Source organism: Sturnira hondurensis, unplaced genomic scaffold (genome assembly GCF_014824575.4).
Source record: "Sturnira hondurensis isolate 20B ecotype Veracruz unplaced genomic scaffold, ASM1482457v3 Scaffold0016462, whole genome shotgun sequence".
In the NCBI taxonomy this organism is placed as follows: Eukaryota; Metazoa; Chordata; class Mammalia; order Chiroptera; family Phyllostomidae; genus Sturnira; species Sturnira hondurensis.
The window spans coordinates 11,108,778-11,121,607 of NW_028089093.1; the positions used below are offsets into that span (position 1 = coordinate 11,108,778).

General features: G+C 32.4%; 1 protein-coding gene across 4 annotated transcripts in view; it reads right to left on the bottom strand.

Annotated features, from left to right (window-relative positions):
• CD36 (CD36 molecule (CD36 blood group)) overlaps positions 1 to 12,830 on the bottom strand; it is an 81,542-nt gene that overhangs the window by 28,076 nt on the left and 40,636 nt on the right. For 3 of the 4 annotated variants that reach the window (XM_037066165.1, XM_037066164.1, XM_037066163.1), the window contains 2 exons: positions 4,031 to 4,124; positions 3,346 to 3,540 (listed from right to left, as the gene is read on the bottom strand). In XM_037066165.1, the coding sequence (XP_036922060.1) occupies positions 3,346 to 3,465 (120 nt within the window). In that variant the 5' untranslated portion in view covers positions 3,466 to 3,540; positions 4,031 to 4,124. Of the gene's footprint in view, positions 1 to 3,345; positions 3,541 to 4,030; positions 4,125 to 10,932; positions 11,014 to 12,830 lie in introns of all 4 variants that reach the window. The other variant, XM_037066162.1, reaches the window with a different exon arrangement.

Sequence of the window (12,830 nt, forward strand, 5' to 3'; positions counted from 1 at the left end):
GTTGGGTCTTCTTACTTTCCAACACATTCCTATTCCAGGTAGAGTACTACAAGACTGCTGTATCATCTAGTTTCTGCCCTGAGATCGGCTAGGTTTGGAAACTGATTCTTCCTCCTTTTGGCTAGGTGAGCTGGCAAGTTGTTCTAAGGTCTTGTGACTATAAAATGGGCAAAATAATAATAATTTCTTATAGTACTTATGAACTTTTACTAAATCATACATATGAAACTCTTAGCAGCACTAAATAAATTCTAGCCATCTGATGACATTGATCTCCAACTGCGGGCTTTGTTGCATCTTACACACCTACCAGAAAACATACACCAACGATGATTACCTATACATAATTAAACATTCTTCTGTCTCATGTTCAAAGCATTTTAAATCTTACCCCATAATATTGTCTCTCTAATCATCCCATGTTAACCCCATATTTTTGGTGCATCCTCTATATTCTTCCTTTCTTCTTCACAATATTTAACTGAACTTTCACAACTTTTCCATAACGTTAATCAGTCCTTTCATGCCTGTAATTGTAGCCTTCTCTGAACTTTCAAAATTTTACAGTTCTTCAAAATCCAACCCAAATCTCACCTTCTTCCTGAAGCTATTTGATACACTGAAAGTTCTCTTTCTAAACAGCATTTATGTTTCCATATTACACATTATAGAATTCATTTCTAAGAGTCTCACATGTATCTACATTTTTTACAATATGCTTTCCCCCTAGTTTAATCTTAAATTTGTTGAAAAAAATGTTATTTTATTCTTTTAGTCCCTATACCAAAGCAAATTTTTAATGCCTCAAAACTTATTTTCTAAGGGTTATTATGAACATAGGAATAAATACTCAACAATTAAAATAGATGCTAGAAGCTTGTATGCCACCTAACAGAGAGTTTATATGTACTAATATTGTTGAAGGAAGAAAAAATTATGATCAATAATTAGCTACTGATCAACAATTATATATCAGAAACAAATACTCTCAGTCTAAAACGCTGTTCGGTGGGAGATCATTGTGATACCTCTATTCTGGAGACCATTCCAGAAGAGGAGTTGCTGACTGTGTGCTCATGTGCACACTGAGTCTGTTCTTTCTCCACAGGAAGTCCCGAAGGGAGCATGGTTTACAGAGCAGTCAGCAAACACAACACCCAATCACACCGTTACATAAGCTTTATCTCGCTATTGTCTGTCTGTCTCTATCAAACTACATCAAAAGTAACATCAAGAAAATTAGGAATTCCAAAGAAGGAGATGACATTCCATTTCTAATATTTTTTCAGTGAAATTCATAGTACAGAAGATTTATAATTTGTTAGCAACAGAAAGGCCAGAAATGATTGTATTATTATGGAGCAAGTATATCATGCAAGCATAAGAACCATAACCTAAAAAATGTCCTATATTTTTATCTTTATAGTAAAATGCCAGGTATAATGGTACAGTGAGATGATTTAATTTTAAAACCTTCATAATTTTAGTTAAAAAAAGACATATCAGAAAATATAACTTTTCATGATGAATGACTATACTTAAATTTAATTCTTCATATTAGTCAATTAAGTCAATGCTTCAGTGAAATATAATGGATGAAATATATTTATAAATATAAATATTTATATTTCTATTAAGAGCAAGATGCCAAGTGTTGATGAATGGGTAAGGGAGATAAAGACATTGGCAGTAACAGAAAGTTCAGTATGAGTTGGTAGGTGTGGCCCATTTTATGATTTAAATCTTATTGTTCTCCATTGTGCAGTCTACTTACTAACTAACACTCTGTCTAGGCCACTGACATCTAACCAGGCTGAGAGCTGAGGCCAGTGCTCAGATACATTTTATTTGGCCAGAATTATGTTTTGAAAAAAGAAACATACCTGCCTTCAGGCAGGCACACATTCTCAAGTTCACAATAGTTCCCATTCATTTTATCTTGTTCTTTGTAGCTTCCCTTTTTTATTTCTTATTTTTAATTCTGTTTCTAAACTTCAGAAGCCATGTGAACTCGCCATCCCTGGTTTAGGACTTCGGCAGTCAGTATGTCCTTATCCTAGTCTTTCTTCCCCCGCCAGTTAACACTGGTGAGTGTGAAACTGAGTAGAAGCAGCTAGGGTAGGAAATAAATTTTAGTTTGCAGTGCAAACCTCTCTAATTTAGTTACAACTATAGTCTGCTTGATGCAGAGACACTGGGACATGCCCTATATAACACTTCTGAAAGTATTTCCTGAGAGTCAAACATGAAGCTTTAAAAATAGGAAATAGTTGTAAGACAAGCATGCTTTATTACAAATATTATAAAAAGCAGTTTACCAAATAAAAAATAGTTTACCAGTTTTACTAAAAGCTCCTGANATTATGTTTTGAAAAAAGAAACATACCTGCCTTCAGGCAGGGACACATTCTCAAGTTCACAATAGTTCCCATTCATTTTATCTTGTTCTTTGTAGCTTCCCTTTTTTATTTCTTATTTTTAATTCTGTTTCTAAACTTCAGAAGCCATGTGAACTCGCCATCCCTGGTTTAGGACTTCGGCAGTCAGTATGTCCTTATCCTAGTCTTCCTTCCTCCGCCAGTTAACACTAGTGAGTGTGAAACTGAGTAGAAGCAGCTAGGGTAGGAAATAAATTTTAGTTTGCGGTGCAAACCTCTCTAATTTAGTTACAACTATAGTCTGCTTGATGCAGAGACACTGGGACATGCCCTATATAACACTTCTGAAAGTATTTTCTGAGAGTCAAACATGAAGCTTTAAAAATAGGAAATAGTTGTAAGACAAGCATGCTTTATTACAAATATTATAAAAAAGCAGTTTACCAAATAAAAAATAGTTTACCAGTTTTACTAAAAACTCCTGATTCATTATGAAATACAATTATGTTTCAGTGACTATATAATATGTATTTATGTATTTATGTTATATATTATAAATATAGATATATACTTTTCTCAGTATTAACCAAAGTATATCTACTGTTTATACTTGTACCCTCACAAAATGCACTTACCTATTTTTTTATTCAAAAGCATGCCATCAAAAAAAAAAAAGCATGCCATCATACTCTTCAGATAGAAACAGTGACTTCAATAACCTATGTACCTATTAATAGCTTGTATCAGAATTTGAATATTTATACTTAAGACAGCAATTCATTCTTGGTAAATATGCATTATAATTTGAACATTTTTCTATCATGCACCGTTGTGGTGGTTCATAATCACTTTTGTATTGAAGACACAAAGTTGCCAGTTACTATGAAATATAAAACAGGTACCCAAAGAAAATAAGGGACAGAAGATAGAATGAATCAGAATGAGGAAAAAAAATTTTTACTTGTACCTTGGTAATTGTGTTCTCAATCAGCATGTCTCCAACGGGCATTAGAATGCCTCCCAGCACAGCTAGAACCGCGCCAATGACAGCACCACTGATGAGCCCACAGTTACGATCGCAGCCCATTTTTCTTCTTCAGGAGGACAGTTAATATTGAGCACCTGCTTCTTGTAAACTCCCAGGTTTCCAAGAGCTCTGGTTCTGTGATTAGAAAGAGATCATAAAGCAGAAGCTTGACTATCAATACAAACAGATCAAAGTTCAAAGACATATTACCGAAACAGATTATTTTCCCAGTTGTCAATAAGCACATACTTTTCTTTTTGTTTTGAGAAACTGCTTTTCTAGATTAGGTTCTCCCCTTTCTTGCTTTTTACTACCTACCAGTGGTAGAAACTAAAGATGTCAGATACAGCATCTCTTCAAAACTTCTCCTCTTTAACTTTCTTCTTAGGGATATGTAATGTTGAAGTCTTATCTAAGGACAACATGCTTACTTGTACTCTCACCCTCAACTATCTTCCCTCAGCTGGTGAAATTTGGTTGCATCCTCACACTCTATCTGGCTTCTCGGCTCCAGTGGCCATCCACACCCTGCCTGGAGATCTACAAACCGAATGTGGGGGGACTGTTGACTTCTCCATCTAAGTGCTAACTAAGCAAGTATGGTAAGACTTTTTGTTTACTGTACCTTATTTGCAAGTGAACAGAAAGATGTGGACTTTATAGACAGTGATCTGATGAGTCTCAGAAAGAACCAGTTCTTTTAATCATTTGTCAGCTATCTGTTAAAACAAACAAACAAAAGATGGGTAAATTGGGAAAACTACAATATTAGAAAATTCATACTAGAATACTAATATCAGACTATCATTACTATGAAAGAAAATCCCATTTCATGACTACTGACCTCATACGTAAGTTGTTTCCTGCATTGTTGAAAACACAAATATTTTGAGGAAATGTTCTTTCAATTTTATTGTTAATAATTGCCTTTGTAAAGATTAAAGGTGCAAAGAATCCAAAGAAAATATGCGTAGTTTAATGCTAAGCATTACTTTGTTAATAGTCTCAAAGAATTTTTACATATTCATTTGCAAGATTCTTTATATTGTCATGGCAACTGATTCATGCCAATGTATTAAAATAAACTAGTTTCTGTCAGTATGTATTTCACTTCCTCAATTTTTGTTCTTTTTACCATATGGCTATTTCATACAGATTGTAGAAAACAATTGGTGGAATGAATGAATCCTCTTGTAACAAGGTTGATAAGAATTTATTACTTCTTACTAATACCTGAAACCACATTCATCTGAGCTTTATCATTGTAACAACATTTTAAATGCCAACAGAATGCAGGCTACAAAAAGAAAAAGTCATGACAGCATATTTTTGTCAACACTGTAAATGTAATAATAAAAATTACATTTTGTTATGGTCTCAGATTTCTCTCCACAGTTTTCTTACATCAGTTTTACCAGTCTTACAATTTTATTAGTATTTATTTCCACTTAAGGAACCATTTATAAGACAGAAAGCTGTACTTGAACAAGAATTAAATAAAAAAATTATTTTAAAAAAAGAATATTATTTGCATAGCTAAGAAAATAATGGTAAGAAAAAGAGAAATATATAATTTTTTTCTAAAATGAAGAAAAGTGTTACAAAATTTTTCCATGGCAATGTTATTTGGTTTTCCTTATCCATTGTGATATGCCTTTACTTATGCCTTATACCTAGGATACCTCCACTGTAAGTCAGGATGCAACAAACTCAGTCACACTGAAGTCCTGGCAGTTAAGACACTTGCATAGTCACTGGTGTCACATGTTTCTTGGATGGAAAACTACAAAAACCTAAACATGTGGTTTACTTTTCCTGTTGAATTTTATCTCACTGAGCAAGTGGGGTTGGTTTTTTTATTAATTGCTTGAAGGTCAAGTATGAAGAATAGTTTTCCCTTCCCTCTAAATCATACAACATGCTACCTCTTACAGCTTTGGACAGGTTTGTCATAATACAACAGACCAAGTTATTTAAAATTGATAAAAAGACTGCATCTTATCAAGTAGAATTTCCTTGCAACGTATAACTGTATAGCACCTTATTTTTTTCTTGAAACGTAATATTTTAAACAACCATAGTAATCGCTAAGTACAGGATATCATCCTGCTGTTCTGTGTACTTTAAACAAATTACCATATTCAAGATAGCTTATCAAGGAAAATTTACTGAAAGCCTGTTTCATAGTCAATCCCCCAATGCTCATTTGCAAGTTATAATCTATGGCTGCAATCAAATACGGACATCCAACCTGGTGTAATTGAGATTAGTAGGTCAGAGATTAAACCAAAACCTGGTTTGCCACTCTTGACAGGAGATCATGGGCAAAACTTTTAATCACTCTGTACCTTATTTTCCTCTTGTGTAAAGAAAAGAAAAGAGCTAAAATCAGATCAATTTTTTACTTAAGCAGCTTATCCAGTCTTCACTCAAATTCTTACATGGAAGATTAATAGACAGAATTTTTATGATTGCAGCAGTGGTGGGAACCCAGAGAATCTGATTTCTAACTTGGTTTCTCAGACACTCTCCTTTCCACCTTCAGAATGCTCTAGGACAATCCCCACAGAAACCTATGGCTTTGCAAGCCCATTTAAAAATTGAGACAGGAAATCAAGTGTCAATTTCCAGTTTTATGTTAATATAACATAATGAATTTTTTTAAAAAAATACAACTCAAAGATTAAGTCATCCTTTTAGGAAAGCTATTTTATGTTCTATATAAATTTCACTACAAATTATATAATATCAGTGTCATTTGCAAATCTGACAAGTGGAATATAAAATGATTTAAAATTTGCAATTTTGTTGTTGCTGAAAGAGACACAAGCACATGTATTTGCTCCTTTCCAGATTCTATGCCTAACTGTAGTAGTGAATCTATCTGACTTATCCAGAATCTTCCTCTTTTATGAAAGCAGCTCCCTGTAGTACAAGGAAGAGTTTCTGCGAGGAGCAAACAGTCCCAAGAGTACCCACTTCAGGACCCAGGGAGCAGCACATGTTCTCCAATGCCTCCCTCTCTAACCCTGAAAACTCATCATTATGGCCACTAAGGACGCTGCGCCTGCACATGTCAAGGAATGGGGACACCTGGGTACTGTGCAGACTCTGCCTCCTGTGAACTGAAAACTGAAGTGAAAGGCACACAGCTACTGCTGCTGAATCAGGTTCATCAGAAAACAGAAGTGTCGGGAAATTTATTCTGTAGAGTCATGTGCTTAGAAAGTTATTATAGTCCAACACTAGTCTGGATGATACATACGCAAAGATACAGGTATTAATTTGACATTGCTTTAATACTGATATTTTTGAGAAAGAAAGAGAACGAGATTAAGTTTATCTCATTCAGATTTTCAGACTGACCCACTTTTGTTAACATGTTGTGAGTTTCCAACATTGTTTTCCAAAGCATGAGCAAGATATTGGACAAACTTGGGTTCACTTATCATCCTTCAGTAACTTGATATCATCATGAGCAATTAAGTGTTAGCTACTGTAATTACACTTTAACCTTATGCTTCATACCACAAAATTACGGTCAGTTTTATTAACCAGAGGCAAAGGAGAACAAAACATATTATGTAATACATGTACTGAGAACATAAGGGAAAAGTTCAGGCCAATAGCACATTCCATTCAATGGCTTTTCCACTAATGTTTATTCTCAGAAAAAAAATGTAGTTTGTTCCCACTTTTCTTTCAAAGTTAGATATTGAGAACATGCAAATTTTGAATGTTATCTTATGCACTTGGTTTTCTTAATAACACAGCTCTTTACATATTAAAATAGGTAGTTTATCTCACTTGCTAATTTGAGATTCTTATTCTTTATTATTATTTTTTCCTTTATATAGAATAGACATTTGTATCTGCAATAATTTGCTTCTTGCTTAAAGTACCTACATATAGAAAGCAAAGATTAATCACACGTACCTAAAATAAAACTTATTACTGAAACTTCTGTGAGAAACAAAGAAAATAGGAAAATAAGCTATATCTTCTCAGTTGGTAGATAATAATCCAATTCCTCTTGCAGAATTAGTGAGGGCATCTTATTCCCTTGGGATTTCCATGAAGGAATAAAGAAGAACAGAATTTTTCTTTTTCTACTGTCAAACCCCTGGAACATCTCGAATGAATTTATGATCATTATGCCTTTCCACTATGTTGAAAACCTAGTCCTAGAAGCTGAGAGACAGAGCCACCGGAAGTCTTTCCAATCCATACGTCAGAGAGACAGAAGATCCCCATTCTCAGGAACTCTATTCCCAGGTGAGATAAAGCTTTGTTTTCTAAGAAACTCCACCCAGAAAAAATACGGCCTGGCAACATTTCCTGGGATGTGAACTACACAACTTAAAAAGTTTCAGATTGCAAGAGTTCTTGTACCATAAATGAATACCAGGATCTGAATGGCATTTTCTTACTCATGAATGAGCAGTACCTCAAATTTCCTATTCTATTTGTAAGCCTTCATTCCAATTTCCTTAAAACAGAAAACCACACAGCTCTGTTCTTCACTACACACAGTTATTCTTTTGACACACAGTCTTCCTCACCTAATAAATATAGTATCTGCTCACAAAACCCATTTTGAACTTTTACATAGGGGGTTGATTAGTTGAACACGTTGGATATAAATGATGGAAATTAGCTTTTAAAATTAATTAAAGCCCTTTTCACACTCTTGTCCTATACCACATCTAGGTGTGTTGACACAGCCATGATTTCTCAGACTTGGTAAAGTTTCAGATTCAAATCCAAGTGAAATGAAATGGATTTAAGTCAATCCTTTAAACCTGGTAATGATTTATCATGTGGATAGATAAGGGCTTCAGATAAGTACTTCATAAACTTCTGTTTTAAAGATAGAATTCTTCTTCCAAATTAAATTTTACAAGAAAAAAAAACTCATGGACAAGAGTGTGGTGATTATGGAGGGGGAAGAAGGGTGGAGGTAAGAGAGGATATAAGGGGGATAAAATAAAGGAAAATATAATAAAGTTATAAAAGAATAAATTTTACATGTAAGCCCAATATATAAAGATAGTTCAAAGAAAAGCCATTCTGTTAACACGGGGCACAAACTGTGACCGTTTCCTGTCCCAGCCATGCCTCACTTGACCAAGGAGTCATCCCTACAGAACCAAGTGCTCGGAAGAGTGTTTTTAGAAAACTAGATTAATAGGTTTCAAACATCCTTTTTTATTGAAGTTACCACACGATCCTTGTCATTTCTATGCACAGTTCCATTCTATCAGAATATGTGGAGATAAAAATATATAATAGAAAAATGTATAATATAAAACAATAATACACTTCACTAAATCGTACTTTTTAAATATTACAATATAAAACTTGTTTTGATGGTAGTCTTAAAAAATGAAAACCATTAAGTATATTGGACCTCATATATTAAAAGGTCTATCTAGAAACAAGCCTATCTTCTGGAATACTCTTTGGAGTACTTGATTATAGGGAATACTCTAGCTTTGAAATTATTACAGTCATAGCTGCTTAGGTTTAGAGCTGTCCTTAAGCTTTGGACTCTAGACAGGAATGCTATTATTTATATTCCACCCCAAACTCTACTATAATAGTAAGATACTATAAGATTTGTAATGGTTAGGGTTTTGGACTCTGCAGTCAAATAATTTGGTTTAATTCTGAGTCTTAATATTATACTTTCTGACTCAGCTTTCTCTATGATGGGTATATTATACATGAAATAAGGTTGCAAATGTCAAATAAAATTAAATGAGATATATATACAAATTCCTATCATAGCAGATGTTATTGTTACTTTGAAATGTTATAAAATGTTGTATTAAACCACCATAGAATAATGTTAGTTCACATTTACCAGGCATTATCATAAACAACTGATAAATGTATAGAATATTTAATGTTATTTAAATATAATATTAGTTTCTGCAAATAGAAATAATTATTTACAAAACACTTAGGTTATAATATAATTGGATGAGATGCTTTATTCTTTTTATACACAGAAACTTAGAATAGCATTCAAATGAACAGAAAGCTGCCAGGTTAGAAAATGGCACTGGAAACTTTTAGCTGATTTAAGCTGGTGAACTAAAACACATTGTAATTAAATCAGAAAACAACTACAAAATTAGTTTCTTCAGGAACAAAAAATCCATAAGATTCAAATGTGTTTGAGTAAACATGGCCAAATATTTTCATAAGAAATAAGAGTTGCAACTATAATTTCTAAGGTAAACTACAAAATTCTCAGCATAGCCTTTCCAAGTCCCTCTCCAGTTATAATTGTGATTTTCATCCCAACCTAACTTATTATATGAAGACTGTATATCTGATATATTTTTCTGGTTTAATAATGACTCTGATAAATTAAAAAATGTCTTCATATTTCTTCTTTTATAAATTTCAATGGACCCCTAGAGTCTCTATATGATGAAACTTAAAAAAAATTTATTTTGGTTATTTTGTGAACCAATATTAAAAGCAATATTGATTTTACATTCACAAGACATTAATAACATAAAATTACATAGGACTGAACTGAAAAATACATGCAAACAATTAAAAAATATATTTCAACATGTTACTCGATTCCAATAACTGAGATTTATTCTAGAAAATTTATGCCACTTACAGTTATAAATATATTTTTTACTGTAATTAAATTGAAACTTTCAATTTCTTCAAGATGATTTATCTCTTGTTTATACTTGATATCATCATTCAAGATAATAATTTTCTGATATTTGTGATAAGCTTCCTAAATAACCCAAACCATCAATTTTGGTTTATTTTTATTCTGCTACCAAATTTTATATAATTGACACTTGGGCTAGTGATAAAATCTAGAATCATTATTTGGAATCAGTATAATTTACCATTCCCAGAGCAATTTCAATGCTTATTCATTTAAAAATATTTAATAAGAACATATCCAAATACAGACTATATATAACCATGTAGACAAAGTCAAGTTCACCCAAAATTGTGCAATTCAGATAGAGAGTTAAATAAGCGAATGCCTATATAAAGTAGCAGGTAATTAACAACTGCACACTAGAGAGCAAGTTGATATAAGAGTGGCAAATAATTTATAACAACTAATCCTACTATACTGATTTTCGTTTATGATGATTTTTATTTATGATTTAAATTTAAAAGCATGTTTAAACAGCCTAAGTATGTAATAAAAGTTCCACAACAACCTAATTGGATTGTAAATCACGTAAAATATTAGCAAATAAATGTTTACAGAAAAACAACATTTTAAACAGAAAAAAGTGAAGTGTCTTTGACCACTAAACAAGATTTTAGTATTTTTTAAACATAAAATGTAGAAGATTGATAACTTGGACAACAACACCAACCTAATTTTAAATAAAGCCTAGTGACTCAAATAAAACAGCAACTACTTTCTGTTGTTGTTACATGACTTCTTAAGAATGTTTATATAGTAGTGTCATTTCTTATCATTTGGGAGATAGAAATCTTTTTATTAAAATAAATCATATTACTTACCTTTAAAAAATCTAAGAAGAATTTTTCAATCAAACGCTCCAACATTTGAACAAATAATTCTTAGTAGGACCAAATGGTATTCTGCAGAAAAAATCTACACTGAAACTCTCATTACAGAAAGTGTGTGAGTTTAAATATGCTTACACACACACACACACGCGCGCGCGCGTGCGTCAAATCCCAGTGGTTGGTTGCCAGAGATAATTTTTTAAAAAAAGAGGAAAGAAACCCACACATATCACATTACTGGCACGGCTCTTATGCATCTATTTTTATGGCCTGGAGAAGACCTATTACCTATATCTGAGATAATAGACAGCATTTTATTTTATTACATTTTTTTTTTAAATTTTGGCCATTTTCCCACCCAAGTAAGTCAGAAGCCAGGGAGGAAAAAGGAGCTGAAGCTGCCTCTAGTGTATTCTGTTTCACCACAGAATCATTATTCCAAATGGTGAATTGGTGGTATGAGTGTGAAAAGTGTAAATTAGGAAAGTAAATCAGAATTCCTCTTTTCTGTCATTAATATCTTGCCAAACTCATGAAGTTTAGAGAAAATACACTTTTCCATGCAGCACTAACCTGAAGTGCCTTGAGAATAATGATTTTGAAAATAGCTGGAGACTCTGTCACTCAACAAGGGTGACAGACTTTTAAAAAGGAAATAGCCTATTGTTCTAACAGGAAGTGCTTAACTGTTTATCATTTTTTTCCTGTTAGTTTTATAAAAGTTTCATCAGTATAGCAAAATCCTCCTACAAAAATCAAAATATGAAATTCCTCTTAATTTTTTCAGCCAAAATACAACTGTTAAATAACTTTTAAATAGAATTACTATATATATATATATATATATATATATATATATATATATATTCATGAATTAATTTAAAAGAAAGTCATTAATTTTAAATCTAATCAAAATAGAAGTCCTTGTGATTTGGGATGGGAGGGTGCTCAGTAGTAAGAATCCACTTTTACAATGAAATTTTTACAATCCTACAAGCAAAATCAAAATCTTCAGGTCAAATTCTCACCTATCAGACAGGCCTCTAAATAAATGCTTCCAACTCAAACTTGAAATAAAGCAACTTAATGAAAACAAACAGAAATATATTTAGCTCATTACATCACATTTAAAGCAGTCCTCCTTACCACTGGCTTGCTCTTGCTGTTCCTCCTGGGCATGTGGGAAATCCTATCATATGTTAGCAGTGCAATACAACTGAAGAAAGGAATCCAAAGCACTCTTTCCTTTCTTTTTCCTCAAGCATCTCTTTTCCAAGGCATTTTTACTGACACATTTATTTAAAAATTAATGTTATAAAATACCTTAAACATTTGGGTTTCCCCCCAAATTTCAGACCACTTAGTTAGGGTAAAGTAGAAATGGCCTTGTACAATCTTATTATAATTTATGCTTTTCATTTTAAAAGAATAACTTACAGAGATTTTATTTGCCTGAAAAGATAATTTCTTTATAATAGTGACCTTCTATTTTTGTTGTATTAGTAAAAATATTCCATAATGAATATCATATTACTACTACACAGTAGCATAATAGCTAATTAAACATTTTGATTAAGCATATTAATTTTATTTAAACTGCTTTGATATATTTTCTTCTCAACCTAATTCTCACATGTGTGCGCACACACACACACAAATATGACAATTCAGAAATAGCTACTAGTACAGGAGTTTGAATAGGACCTTTTCAAAAGAGCATATCTTAAACATATTAAAAGAATAGTTAAATTAAAATGAAATATGAACAATATTAGAGAAATGTATTTCAGAATAAATACATGCAAAATATCAATAGATGCCTAATTTGACACTGAACTTATTGGATAACTATTTATTCAGAAGCCTAATGCTATCCACCCAGATCCTCT